General features: G+C 39.1%; 2 protein-coding genes across 3 annotated transcripts in view; one reads left to right on the top strand and one right to left on the bottom strand.

The window, feature by feature from the left end:
* cspg4ba (chondroitin sulfate proteoglycan 4ba) overlaps window positions 1–5603 on the top strand; it is a 105884-nt gene extending 100281 nt beyond the window's left edge. Inside the window, exon 10 of the mRNA XM_060822822.1 lies at window positions 1292–5603. Within this exon, the coding sequence (XP_060678805.1) occupies window positions 1292–3336 (2045 nt within the window). The 3' untranslated portion in view covers window positions 3337–5603. The remainder of the gene's footprint in view (window positions 1–1291) is intronic.
* Window positions 1–15814, bottom strand: part of snx18a (sorting nexin 18a) — a 185707-nt gene that overhangs the window by 18851 nt on the left and 151042 nt on the right. The gene's annotated exons all lie outside the window — the stretch shown is intronic.

Raw genomic sequence — 15814 nt, 5'->3', positions numbered from 1 at the left:
TGACTATCAGCCTGGAGTTGCAAACCTGCCGACTCAGCAGTATTTTAAATGTAGATCTCCTAACTGAGACAAGGTAAGATGGAATCCTATTTGTGCTGTCACGGGAGATTGGATCTGTCTGCTCATTGCAATGTTCAAAGGCAGACAGCGGCCATTACTGGGCTTTCCATTGTGCAACAGAATCGGAGAGACAGGAAATCAGAAGTTGGCAGTCTTATGGCATAGATTATTGATCAAATAATCAATGAAAAAGGTATCATTGCTGCTCTGAGTGAATAATGCCTTCTTTACCAAAATAATCTCACAACAGAAACATAATTTAATTGCTTCCTGCATTATTACCAGTCAGCTCTGCATAGTTGTGTATTAGATTGTTCGCTTCTCTTGATGTTTGATTGGGAAATTGTTTGCAGGTCCTCTGCAGTCCATTTACAAGCTTGTGAAGAAGTAGAGAATAGTATGGTTAGTAATATGCAATTAGTTGGAGGTATGTGGGTTGCCCTTCTCCATCCTTGCTTTGAAAGTAACAGCGCATCCTGGCTGTGTCAGAAAAATGACATGGCATCAGGAGACAGCCAACACCTGGTTAATTCCTTTCCCTGGTGGGAAATTAAGCCCTTTGCCTTTGCGTAAAACCTGGAGTTGAACTGTTAATGCTACTGCTATGTTGCAGGGTTCAACTGTTTGTTTTTATTTTGGATACAGCACCAAATAAATATGTTGCCTGAGTGTGCTTCTGCCCTTTGGTGAAACACCTAACTCCATGATGAGCTATAAGCAATATTTTAAATTTTAATCATCATGGAAATGAGTTTGACTCAATGTAGGTACATTATTAGCTCAATTCAGTGTTAATGTGCACATCTAAGCCAATAGACTGCGGTTTAAACTCCATTCTAGGTCTTTCCAATATCTGTAGTCATAACTCAGGAATTGTTGCATTATCATCTTTCAGATGAGAGATGAAGGCACCATCTGCTGTCTCAATTATATGGAGAAGATTTCATGGTACTATTCAATGAAAAACTTTTTTTCCAGTGAGCTGATCAACATTTCTCAGTTTTCAGTTAACACCACTAAAACTCATTATTTATCTGTTGCTTTTTATGGAATCTTGCTCTGTGCAATTTATTTATTAAATTTAGCTGCAAAGCAGTGACTCTCCTTAAAAAATAATATCAATGGATGAACCATGCTGGGATATCCAAGTGATGTCTAAGGTGCTATATAAATGAAAATTATAACTCAAAGTAGTTTATTTTACTTAAGGCAATTTTGTTTTCCTTAATAGGTGCTGCTGTTACAGAAGGTGAAAGAGTACTGATTGACAAATTTAAACTGGATGCTTCAAACCTACTGGTCAAACTTCCAGAGTCCGAACGCTCATTTTATGAAGTGTGGTATCAAGTAACAGCTTTGCCTAACCATGGTGTGATTGTAGTTGGTGAGCGTAACATCACTAAGCAGAAACCCTATTTTTCTCAGTTTATTCTTAATAAATATGGAATAACATACTTGCATGACGACTCAGAAAGTCTGAAAGATAATTTTACCTTTGCTGCATGGTTAAATCCAAAAAGCAAAGCTGCATCAATGCCCTTGAATGACAGTGAAGCAATACAAGAGATGTTCAATATTACCATTACTCCTGTTAATGATCATCCTCCAGAACTGAAAACTAAAGCCCCCAGTTTGAAGATATTGCAGGGTTACAATACTGCACTGAATTCAGACCATATAAACGTTGAAGATTTAGATAATCTACCAGAAGAAATCAAATACAGTATTATCAGTGGACCCAATAATGGCTATCTAGCAACAGCAGAGAACCTGAGTTTGTCTGTCAAGTATTTTACACAGGCTGATATCAATGATGGTAAAATTTGGTTTGTTCAAGATGGAAGCTCATCATCTGGTGTTTTTTATTTTAGTGTAACTGATGGTAAACACCGGCCATTATACAAGTTATTTAATTTGGAGGTTATACCTATTACGATCACACTTATAAACAACACTCAACTAGAAATTGAACAGGGACAAAGTATTTCTACCATCACCAATGAACACTTGGCTGCAGAAACGAATGGAAAAGTTGCAGTGATAAGTTATGAAATTACTGCACCTCCACAATTTGGACACGTAATGATTGGAAACAAAAATGTGAGTTTGTTTAAGCAGGAAGACATTATGCGAGGACTTTTGAGTTATCATATGACTAACCTTTCTGCGTCACACGATAGCTTTGAGTTCACAGTACTGACTTCTGAAAGCAATGTGTCTGAGCAGGTAGTTAACATTACAGTAAGGCCTTTGCTGAAAATGGCAAAAAACGTTAAGATTCCCACTGGAACCACCTGTCAGCTTGGGACAAACATGTTGGATGCTAGTATGTTGGCCAACCAGACTGCAAGTATTCCCGAGTTTGAAGTAAAGCGATTACCATCCTATGGCAGACTTGTGAGACTAAACCATGCATCGAGAATTCGAAGAGAAATTGAGAAAATATTTACTCAGAGAGACATTGAATTAGGTCTTTTGTTCCTTGAGGTTGAAGCCAATATGACTGGATTGGACTTATTGAATGACTCTTTTGATTTTCTTTTGACAGCAAATAATGTGCAACCAGCTGAAGGCACCTTTCTCTACAGTATTACTCCAATTAATGGTTCTGAAGTACTTGACATCACATTAATTGAAAATTCACTATTTAATTCACATATGTCAGATTTAGCCTCTACGTCAGCACAGTTATCACCGAGCCCTCGAACAGAGACACCCATGTTTTCTCCTACTAAACCTGTGCCACATTGGCAAAACCGATCTCGCTGGGGAAATCGCAAAAGTAACATATCTGCCTTTGCCCCAGATGTGACACTGGCAAGCTTCATACAACAGACTGCATTAGAACAAGTCAATGACAAGCCTGTTGCTCAAAACATTCAGGATCACAGCTCTCTTCAGATAATTTTACCATTAGCAGTTTTAGCTCTTTTGCTCATCATCTTCACAATTGTTGTATTTTTGATAAAACAGAAGAAGAAACCAAGTCACAAGCCTCTCATTAGTAATTGTCCCAATAATGGTGGAGCGTACAGTCCAAACGTTCACCCAGTAGAGAGAAGCCCAACAGTTCCAGCTGTCACAGTCTCCCGTCTTAATACAGATGGCCTTTCTGGCCCTTCACTGATAGAAAGACAGAATCGAATGGTTACCACAGCCCCCAGTTCAAAAGACACCTCAACTCTACTTTATAACTGTTCCCAGATTGATGCAGAAATGGTGCAGCATTGTCGTACGACCCATCCAACTTTGAGGAACAACCAATATTGGGTTTAATAAAGCAAGAGATTTACATTTACCCATGAACCTTGCTGTGTTACAAAGAAATAAGAGAGAGGAATTGCTGACAGAATCACATTCAATCTTATTTTTTAAAATAAATGTCCAGAACATGAGAAGTGATCATACATCATCTTTACAAGTTGCACTGCTAAAAATGAATTTTGAATTTTGTTTCAGAAAACAAGTGGTCGGTATGATAATTAACATCATTATTTTAACAGTTTGCCATCGTGCTTTGAAATCAGATACTCCTCACCTCAAAGCCAGATTGCTGCTTCAGAGTGTAGGTAACTCAAGTGGGAAAGTTCCCAACTTGCAGATCTGCTTCACTTTACAGAGACCTGTAAGAACCAATTTACACTCCAGGAAGAAGGAGGAATTGATCATGTTGAGGACCTTCAAACCTAGAAGTTAATCCAAAGCAACTATAGGGGACACGCGAGAGCTGAGACAGATTGGTTAGAAAACCCATCTTAGTTCTGTGGAATATCATTTCAGTTATTTCAGAAGCTGTTAGGCCCTTTTGTCCTCGTCCCTGAAGCCCTCAAAGACCTTTCATACCCTGCCCTACCATACCACCTCCATTGCCACTTACCTGTATCCATTATGAGCAGAGCACAGGAACCATGTGGAGGTAAAAATAAAACTCTCATTTATGCACACTCAATTTTTTTTAAAAAACTTCCACTCATGGAACTCTATCAAAGCTTTTAAATCTCCTCAAGTGACAAATCTCTTGTAAAAATAACCTTCAGTGGAGATCCTAGATCAAAGACGGTTAATCCTTTAATGGCTTCTTTAAGCTGTCCATCAAACTATGAACTGAAAAGGCCCTATTGAAATAATTTGAAACTCAGCCAATCGTTCATAATGGCCTTATCACAGGCCTTGACAAAACATCCATGGAAACAACACAAGCAAACTGGTATTTTTCAAACCTATGACAGATCACCACTAAACCAAGATAGTGCAGCTAGATCATTTCTTATCTCTTGGCAGCTTTGGTTTTTTATGACATGTTCAAAAGAGCATGAATTTGAAACAAAAACCTAAGATGGAACTTATCTGTCCCCCAAGATTGTTTAAATCTACTGCTTAGATCTGTGGCTCTCGCGTTGTGTGTTAAATTCTTTGGAGCAGCTAAAAATGGGAACTGTTTGTACTAACTTAGGAGAAAGTGAGGACTGCAGATGCTGGAGATCAAAGCTTAAAAATGTGTTGCTGGAAAATGTGTTGGCCTGTTGCGCTTTTCCAGCAACACATTTTAAGTTCAGTACTAACTTACAATGGCATTGCTGTGTAGGTTGGGCCCACCTTACCCCTCCAGCAAAAGTGGGTTAAAGTTCAGTCGGAAATGAGGTGTGAGACTTCGACATCCTTGTCCTCCTCACTCCACAACTGTCAAGCACCCATATTCTATCATTTGTTCGCAGATCTGTTGTCAAAGGAAGTATGCTCACTCCCTTTTTACAAAATCTAGATTTACTTAATTTAGTTATACTTGGTAATTCTTTAAGACTCTTAAGTAATTGGGTAAAAATTCAAAGAGGTATATTTGTAATATTAAATTAACATGATTTTGAAGATTTAGAAGAATCAATCAGTGAAATGTGACATTTCGTTTAAAATTTTGCCTTGTTGTCTTTGTAGTATATAGCAAATTTGAGATATAAGCACTTCAAGAATTTTATGCCCTAATTTGTTTAATGGAGTTGAGTGGACTTCTGCAATTTGCTCATTAATATAAAGTATGAACAGCAGTGGAATTGGGATAGCTTCTCTACTTTTCATCACTATGTGGCAATATCAAGTATTTCAAAATCCAAGTATAGTTCAGGTCATTTGTAGTGCAAATCTCTCCATTATTTGATTCAATAATCTGCATGAACCACAAGTAATATCCACTTCTGCACCAACACAAAATATTTCACTTTTGAAGTGAGAGGAATACAAGTAGTATTTTCCAACACCTGATTAATATATATCAGTAAGAAATGAATAAAATGAGGGCAATTTACTTTTGGTGTACTTAGAAAGGTTTGTTACTTTATCAATGATACGGTAATTCTTCAATATTTTTATGGAGAATCTAGGTATAATGTTTAAAGTTGTATTTTCAAATGCCTTGTTGCTACAATTAGCAAAGACTGAAAGTTTTTTACTAAACTTGTTTCAAGTTAGGAATGTTATTTAAAAAGTGATTTTTCGCATGAATATATATGTTAAAAAGTCAAAATATTGGATTGTGATTGATTTTATTAATCATAGCACTGTATCTAAATGTCTGATGTCCTTATTTGTGCTGTTCTTCTACAGTGACTGTGAATAAATGTTTTGGGAAAAAAAATTTCTATGCCATATGCAATATTTTTACACCTGTTCTACTCTTCACAAATTAGGAATGGACTTTCCATTATCACACAATAGAAATTGAATGAACTTAAGTTTTAATATGCACTGAAGAAAATGATGCCAAGTTTCCAGTGACTCACTAAGCTCCAAAGGATATTACTCAATGGTATGCCATCGTGTATGAGTCTAAGCTAATAAAAAATGTCGACATGTACTTGTCTCGTCCTGAAAACTCTGCATTACTTTCTGTGCAATATTCTGAGAAATAACTTGAAACCTGTCTAATAATCAAATTCTGGTCTCATGAGTATCCTTTTTATGGACACTCCATCATTAGGCTAAACCTAAATTATGGAAACCCTCCCGAAACCTTTCCATTTCTATAGCTTTCCTTTTCCTCCTAAAGACATTCCTTAAAATCTGCCTCTTTGCAAATTTCATTACATAACTCAGTTTTGTGTATTATTTGTTGATACTCTTTTAAAACATCTTACAATTTTGAGTGTTATATTAGAGTACTGCAGCCATGTGACAATGTTAAAGAGTCCCAAAGTGTTTTTACATAGTATACTGGGTAATGAATAACCTTAATTTCTCATCACTAAAGAAAATCAATTTTCTTTTCAATTTTATTCCTGGCTAAATTTCTTGTACTGGTAACAGGGCTTTATATAATTTGCCCTCAGGATGTAGTAACACTGATGAAGCAATTTTTATTTTGTCAATTCCACAACACTGTTAGAATGTGTCAGTCGTTACAGTCTGAATATTGATAGTGCTCCAGTAATTATCTCTGATGCCCTTGACCTTGCTAGTGGTAGACAATGGAGGTTTGGAAGATTCTAACATCAGTTTGCTATCCCATGGTTAGCACAGGACTGTCTTGGGAAACTAATCTCTAAGAGGAAAAACTCTGTTTGAAAACGTTCTTAAACTTTCTGCATTCCAAATTTCATTTTATTGTGATGCTGTATTTAATTGCAGTACCGATTTTAAATTCAACAAAGTTACATATAAGAGTTCTTTCAGAATATTGCTGTTTTCATCTATAGAGTTGGTTATTTTATATGCTGGATCACTGCAGTAGCAACTAAGCTAGTTCCACACTACACTGCCTGATCCTTGTATCCCTACACTTTCTCTTCTCCTCTGGTAATTATCCAATTCCCTTTTGATTGAATCTGCTTTCACCTTGGTCACTGCATTTGAGATCCTAACCAGTCAGTAATCAAGAAATTTGGTTCTTTTGCGAACCACCTTAAATTGCTGTTCATTTGCTCTTAACAGTTTCACTCTATCTGCTCTTGATTTTGAACACCTCTATCAAATCTTATCGTTTTCCAAGCTATTCATGCAGCTGAAATCCAAATTCTGAATCTTTCATACCTTGAAACCACATTCTCAACCATCCTGTCGCTTTCAATAATTAAAACAGAAATTGCCAGAGAAACTCAGCTGGTCTGGCAACATCTGAAGAAAGAAAGCAGAGTCAACATTTCAGATCCAGTGACCCTTCATTAGAACTGATACCTTCAGTGATGTGTGTATGTATACCCTAGCTGCTCCTCTGTTTCTCCGCTCCTGCCCCCCTCCTTTAGAAATATACTTTATTTTGTCTTACCTCATTCTTCCTTTCAAGATGTGTCAATTCAAATTTTGTCACATGTATCTATTGACCCTTTCCACCACTCTGTCTTTGTCCTCTTGATGCTAATCTTCATCCTCCTCTCAGTTCACAGCAATTTATATTCTGTGTCGCCTGCAATACCCAGATCAGGCCATTAACATTTATCAAGAAAAGCAGTGTTCTTTTTTCTAGCCCCTGCAGAGCCCTACTATGTCTGTCCCACCTTTCTTTTATTCACTCACAAGATGATGGCGTCACTGGCTAGACCAGCATTTATTGCCAAACCCTGATTGCCAGATGGCAGTTAAGAGTCAACCACATTGCTGAGAGTCTGGAGTCTCACCTAGGCTAGACCAGGTAAGGATGGCAGATCTCCTTCCTTAAAGGACTTTGTGAACCACATTTTTTTTTCATGAAAATCGAGAATAGTTTCATGGTCATCATTAAATCCTAGATTTTTTTTAAGTTCAATTCAAACTCTTACCATCTTTCATACGATAATACCACAAAGCTATGACCTCCCCAACTTCCTCTAATCCAAACAGCAACCATTCACCACTAATGTGTTTCTTGTTATTTAGGTAACTATGTAACCATGTTGTCATTACCCCCATTCCATGGGCTTTAGCTTGTTGGCAAGCCTTTTACTTACAGTCAACACTTCAAGATATGATACACTGATCAGCTGCGGCCTCTGTACCCTCCAGGAATAAGGAAACCCTGTAAGGGGGATGCTGTGCATTGCTAAACAGGATCACATGCCTGAACAACTTTAACAACCACCAAATAGGGTTTGGAGTGATGAAGATTTGTTGCTTTCAGTCATGCTACACTTTTATCAACTCTTCATTTTTGCTCTTCACATCCTAGTTTCCAGGTTCAGCCACAGTAAAGCCTTGAGTTGAACTGAAGTACCTTTTACAGCATTGCTAAGGTGTAAAGAATATTTAATCTTTTTTTAAATTTTCCAGAACTTTGTACATTTCACCTACAAGAGGTTTTCTGCTTCATTTGGTTTTCTTTGCGCAATTAAATATCTGCATCAGAAGTTGTTCTAAATGTCAATAAGATGATATGCAATTGTATTTCACTTCAGTTTTTCAGATCATTCGTCTGTAAACTATAGTAGTACCTATTTTCCTAATTAACCTGTTCAAAGATGTTATGACACACCTCTGGAGCAGATGGGACTTGAGTCTAAGTCTCTTGGTCCAGGATAGGGATGCTACCACTGCACCACAAGAGGGCTCTAAACTATAATTATATCATGTCTTGAGGACTAGAAGATTAAGGTTAAAGTAAATCTCAAAGAATTTCCTTGATAGGTAAGAGTTTAAAATGGAATATTGACAGGAATGTTAGGTTTCCATGGAGAGGTTTGGCTCTGCTGCATCAATGCTGCATACCTCTTGAGAAAAAAATCAATTTAAGGTGCAGTCCATAACTAACCATTTGGTACATCCTGTTTTACCACTGTGTATTCACCACTGCACAATATGGCAGCTGCAAAATGCATAATTAGGAAAACCAAAATTTAAGCTGTACAGAATTGTGAAACCGATTTTATTATGTGAAAGTAGTGCATGCAGTTTGTAGAATTTTTAATGAAGAAATGCTGTTAAATCTACTATAAATTTTATAGATATATGTTTTAAAATATATTTTTTAAAATCATCTTTAGTTTTATGAAATTCCAAATGATTACATGCAACTTTCACCTAATGAATGATTTATTAATATTTTACTTGGTCCATCTAAGGCTTTTACCAATATGGATCAATGAAGCTATTTGATTTGTCAGAGAAATATAGAAACATTAAAAATAGGGGCAGAAGGAGGCCATTTGGCCCTTTGTGCCTGATCCGTCATTCATCACGATCATGGCTGATCGTCCAACTCAATAGCCTAATCCTGCTTTCACCCCCTAACCTTTAATCTCATTGCCCCAAGTGCTGTATCATTCAATGTTTTGGCATCAATTACTTCCTGTGGCAATGAATTCCACAAACTCACCACTCTTTGGGTGAAGAAATATCTCCTCATCTCTGCCTAATGGTCCACCCCAAATCCTCAGATTGTGACCCCTGATTCTGGACACACCCACCATCAGGAACATCCTCCCTGCATCTACCCTGTCTAGTCCTGTTAGAATTGTATTAGTCTCTATGGTCTGAACTTCAGCAAAAACAAACCTAATCTAGTCAATCTTTCCTCATACGTCAGTCCTGTCATCCCTGAAATCAGCTCGGTAACTCTTCACTGCATTTCCTCGCGGGCAAGACCATCCATCCTCAGAAAAGGAGACCAAAACTGCACATAATATTCTAGGTGCAGCCTCACCAAGGCCCTGTATAACTGCAACAACACATCAGCTACATCAAACATATCAGCTTTCTTACAAACTCGAACTGGCACCATTTGTAAACATCATATGTATTTAGTGGCTAGAAATTAATCTGAAAAATTAGATACATGGTATTGTATCTTCTCTCTTTACTTACCATCAAAATAAACCTCGAAGAAAGGTCACAATTATTTATCAATTTTTGCAATGCTAGACAAATGGTATTTACTCACCTTCACATTACGATTCTAAACTTATTAGAATAATTTGCATTTATTGTTTTGAATGTGTATCATTACGCAGGATTTATCTTTTTTTTTTAAGGACACATGTCTTGAACGCCCTGTACATGAAATTAATTTTGATGTGTATTTAAGTAAAGGATAAATCTGGTCAGTGAACCTTTACTTTGTAGTAATTTGGCATCATTTGCTATATATAAATGATTAGTTTTTTCTTTGCCAGCTCTCTGGGGAGCTCTCTGGTGTGGTTCTCAATGTTGCCTCTTTAGCTTTCCCACATGAGCTGGCACAGACTGGAATACAGCTTGCTGTCAGAGGAAATCTCTGTCAGCTGTTCAGGAAATGGTGTTCTGTGGTCTGGGACTAGTCCATATGGTTTCTTTGTTTCTTTACAGTTCGAGCTCTGTGCTATGCTTAGCATTTGTAACAAAACGGATGAATTGACAGCACAAATAGAAATAAGTATGTTTGATCCGATTACCATTACAGGGACACGGCAAGCTGACACAAAGGCAAGGTCTGGAACATTCATGGGTGCATGACATTTCCGAAAGGCGGGATACAAAACAAAAGTGAACGGATTGCTCCATTAATTAGGGATGACATTAATACAGAGGGAGCGATGACCTCAATTCCAAAGATGAAGATGTAGAATCAGTTCAGATAGAGATAAGAAATAGTCAGTGGAAGAGGTTATCTGTGGGATTACTATACAGACCCCTTAACAGTAACCCTGCTGTAGGGTGGAGTATACAGGAACAAATAATTGGAGCTTTTAAGAATGGTATAGCTATAGCTTTGCGTTGATTTAGCCCACATGCAGATTACATGGGATGCATTTTTTATTCATTCACAGGATGATGATATCGCTGGCTCAGCCAGCATTTACTCCCATCCCTATTTGCCCAGAGGGCTATTAAGAGTCAATCACATTGCTGTGGGTCTGGAGTCACATGCAGGTCAGACCAGGTAAGGATGGCAGTTTCTTTGTATGGGTGAATCTGCACTGTTGCAGTTACTGAGCCATCTTCCACTTCATCTGGTGATCTAAGATGGACTGTGTCTGCAGGGACTCCATGTACAGAACTCTGGATAAGGGGGTGAAGAAACTACCCAAAGTCACCCTCATCCCCATGGCCACCTTTGTATGTGGCTCCAGCAAGTTGTGCTTAGATCCTGGGTTTGCCTGATGAAGGGCTCTGGCCCGAAACGTCGAATTTCCTGTTCCTTGGATGCTGCCTGACCTGGTGTGCTTTAACCAGCAACACATTTTCAGCTCTGATCTCCAGCATCTGTAGACCTCACTTTTTACTTTGCAAACATCAAGTGTCACTATGTACTGAGGTTCTACCTATCCCTGGTGTTGTGAAGGATGGGTCTAGCCTTGTTGCCATGGATCTCTCCAAAAAGTTTGACAATTCCATAGCACCTGTCCATCATGGAGGAATTTGCAAAGGAAAACGCCTTTGACCATAAGTCCATCAGCATGTAGCATCCTCGAGACACTGAGGGAAAAGAAGAAGGTAAATCCTGTCAGGTTGTTCCCTGAGCAGTCTGTCAAAATCGTTTGACAGAATGCCTCATCACCAGAACTTTCCAACAAGCACCAAAACATTGCTTGGCTGGTGGTGAGAAGGGGCACTGCCTGCGAGATCCTTCATGCACACCCAGACTTTGTATACCACTGCATACTGCCCTCAAAGCAGTTGTGTTGGGGAAGAGAATGTTACAAAGGAGGTCCGGAGAAAGAGGCAGTGGTTTTTGTCAAGATTCATCCCGAGCAGCTCCATAACACAGGACTCTGTGCTCTATATCTATTTCTCAGGATGCACATCAAGACAAATAGACTGCACCTGTAGGAACACCAACTCAGTGAAAGATGAGCTTTGATCTGTCCGAAACTTGTTGATCTTCCAGTTGACCTCGACTGAGTGTTGTTGATTACCAAATTCCAAGGTTCAGGACTACATGCTGAGGGATGTACAAAAGCTTGGGGCAGCTGTAGCCAAGGCACAGTGGGGGAAGACCACTATCTGAGGTCTTTCTGTCAAAATATAATGAAGGTCTGTTACATTTAGAGATACCTTTGCAACTTCAATGGGAATGTAAATGGGTTTTTTTCATATTTAGAAGATGCATTTTTTTCATGCAACTGGATGGGTGCTCTCATAAGGAATGTAAACATTCTGCAATGTGTACAGAACTGTTTTCTACTTGTTGTATTTACTTTTAGATTGTTTATGAATTTGATGGAGTGTTTTTAAAGGGGTGACCAAAAAGGTAGATGAGGGTAGAAGTTGTCTGCATAGAGTTTAGCAAGGCCTTTGACAAGGTACCACATGGTAGGTTATTGAGTAAGATTAAATCTCCCAGGATCCAGGGAGAGCTAGCCAATTGGAGGCAATTTTATCTCACAGAGGGTGGTGAGTGTCTGGAGCGGATTGCCAGAGGTACTGGTGGAGGCGAGTGCAATTTCATCGTTTAAGATGCATGAGACAAAGCATGGATAGGATAGGTATGGAGGGATATGGACCAAAATGCAGGCAAACAGAACTCGCTTAAAATTGTAAAAACTGGGCAGCATAGGCAAGTGTCCATGCTACAGACCTCTATGATAATGAATAATGTATGTCTTTGAAATAAAAATAATTTATTGCCCATTCCTAACAGCCCTCAAGAAGATGGGGGTGAGCTGCCTTCTTGTACTACCATGCTCCATGTATTGTAGGTAAATCTACAATGCTGTTAGGAAGGAAGTTTCAGTATTTTAATTTGGCGACAGTGAAGGAACGGTGATACAGCAAGGTGAGTGGCTTGTAATTCCAGATGAAAATAGTTGTGGGTTTGAAAGGTGCTGTCTAAGCTGCCTTTGTGATGTTTTGTAGAGTATTTTATAGATGATACTGAGCCTCGGCGGTGGAGTGACTGGATGTGGATGTGATGCCAATCAGGCTGGTTACTTTATCCTGGATGGTGTTAAGCTTCTTGAGTGTTTTTGGAGCTGCACCAATCCAAGCAAAAAAAAAGTGGCAAATATTCCATCACACACTTGGCTTTTGCCTCTTAGATGATGAACAGGCTTTTAGAACATTGTTATGAAATTTCTCCTTAAAATCAGCAAGCATACATTTTAGTAAATCAAGAAGATTGTTTAAAAGGGAAGCATGTTGGGCTCACTTATTAGTTATTTGAGGAAGTAATAAGCAATGTGGATAATGGGGAACTTTTGGATGTGGTGTATTTTGATTTCCATAAAATATTTCACATGGTTACTACAAAGAAAGCATGCAGTAGGGGGAAATATATTAGCATAGTCAGAAGTTTGGTTTGCTAACATGAATCACAGAGGAAATATGCAATTATTTCCTCAATTATTCCCTCCTCTGTGAGTGACTTGGCTAAAGGAACTGAATTTATGGCCACTTAATTTGTTGTTAACATAAAAATAGGTAGGAAAGTACCATTTATAAAGGACATAAGGAGTCTGCAAAAGAATGGAAAAAAAAGCTAAATGAATTAACAATTTTGCAGATGGAATATGATGTGAGTGAGAGTGAACTTGTCCCTTTGGTGGAGAGAATAGAAAACCAACATACTACTTCTTCATAGACTGGTTAAGACAACCAAGGACCAAGACCGATCCAAACTAGAGACCCGGACACCCAGTAACTATGGCAAGGACTGAATGACATCACAGGTTCTAAAAAGAGACAGCGCAAGATAGCAGACAATGATATATTCCTCCCAGATCGTCTCAATAGTATGCTCACTTTGAGCAGAACTTTGGTGGAGAGGTAATACCTATTCCAACAAGTCCTGATGAACCTATCCCAACAGTCACTGCATCAGAGGTCAGATCAGTTTTCCTTCATGTGAATCCAAGGAAAGCAACAGGGCCAGACAGAGTACCAGGCCGTGCTCTCAGAACATGTGCAGATCAACTGGCAGAGGTCTTCTCGGACATCTTTCAACCTCTCCCTGCAGCAGGCCACTGTCCCTGCCTGTTTCAAGAGGGCCAACATAATCTCTGTGCCTAAGAAGGCACATGCAGCATGTCTCAATGACTCCCGCCCAGTGGCCCTAACTTCGGTGGTCATGAAGTGCTTTGAAAGGCTGGTCATGGCATTAATCGATTCCAGCCTCCCCACTACTCTTGACCCACTCCAATTTGCCTATTGGACCAACAGATCCATGTCAGATGCCGTATTACTTGCCCTTCACTCTTCCCGAGAACATCTTGACATCAAGAACAGCCAAGTAAGAATCTTATTCATTGACTACAGTTCAGATTTCAACACTATTATCCCCTTGAGACTGATTACTAAACTTAGTAATCTCAGAGTAAGCCCCACTCTCTGCAACTGGATCCTCAGTTTCCTGACCCCCAGGCCACAATCAGTGAAGATTGGGGACAATATTTCATCTTCACTAACACTCAACACTGGAGCCCCCTACTGTACTCACTGTATACCCATGACTGCGTCACCAAATACCAGACTAATGCCATTTACAAGTTTGCTGATGAGACAACCATAGTTGGTCGAATCTCAGATGGCAATGAAACAGAGTACAGATGGGAGGTGGAAGACCTGGAAAAGTGGTGCACTGAGAACAACCTAGCTCTCAATGCCAGCAGAACCAAGGAACTCATTATTGACTCGTGCTCCCCTACACATTAACAGCACAGAGGTGGAATGAGTGGCGAGTGTCAAGCTCCTGGGAGTGGTCATCCACAACAAGTTTTCTTAGACTCTTCATCTGGACACACTGGTTATAAAGGCCCAACAATGTCTCTCTTCCTCAGGCAGCTGAGGAAATTTGGCATGACTGCAAATACCCTTGCCAACGTTTGTAGGTGCGCCATCATGAGCATTCTGTCGGGATGTATCACTACCTGCTATGGCAACTGTACCATTCAAGATCGGAGACGGTTACAGAGAGTGGTGAACTCGGTCCAGACAATCACAAAGGCCAATCTGTAGAATCCATCTACTAGGCCCACTATCAAGGAAAGGCCGCCAGCATTTCTAAAGATCCATCCCAATGGCAATGTTTTTCGACAACCCCTACCATCGGGGAGAAGGTACAGAAGTCTGAATACATGCACCAGCCGGTTTTGAAACAGTTTCTACCCTACTGTTGTTAGAATTCTGAATGGACTCACAAACCCTTAAAATTCACCTGTATCTGTGTTTTTGTTTTTGTTGCTGTTTTCCTATTATTTATTATCCATGCTACTTAACTCTGATCTGCCTGTATTGCTTGCAAGACAAAGCTTTTCACTTGCCTCAGGACACGTGACAATAAATTCAATTCAATTCAATTCAGTGGAGGGATTTATGGTATAGAGGAATTGCAGTATATTGATACACAAATCATGAATCATCCGAACCTAGACAAAACAAGTGATTGGGAAGGCAAATGAAATGTTCTTGTTTATTACAAAAAGCATATAACATAAAACTAGAGGTGTTTACTTCAGTTACACAGAGCATTGGTGAAACAACGTTGAAAGTACTTTACACAGTTTTGGTCTGCCTATTTAAGAAATAATGTAAGTACATTAGAAACTGTTTAGAAATGACTCCCTTCTCCCGGTTGATTGTGAGATTTGGTGATGTAGTTGGTAGAGGATCTCTCGACCAGAAGCTCTGGGTTCAAGAGCCACCTCAGAAGTTAATGGCTGGGAAGGTGTGCCATAATGTAGTCAAACATGTTGAATCTGCAACTTATTCCAATGTGCCCACAGCAGGCGTCAAGAACAAGTGAACTTCTAGTCAACTAGGAGTATGTGACAGCGTAAGAATCTTCCTGTGTAAGCTCCAGGCACAGGTTCTTGCCCTGTGTATGTATCAGTCTCATTCTGAGGCATTACCATGCTCAATTGGGACAAGAGGATCCTCCAAT

Source organism: Hemiscyllium ocellatum, chromosome 1 (assembly GCF_020745735.1).
Source record: "Hemiscyllium ocellatum isolate sHemOce1 chromosome 1, sHemOce1.pat.X.cur, whole genome shotgun sequence".
Classification (NCBI taxonomy): domain Eukaryota; kingdom Metazoa; phylum Chordata; class Chondrichthyes; order Orectolobiformes; family Hemiscylliidae; genus Hemiscyllium; species Hemiscyllium ocellatum.
The sequence above is the reverse complement of the archived record's forward strand: the minus strand, read 5'-3'. Positions and strand labels throughout refer to the sequence as shown.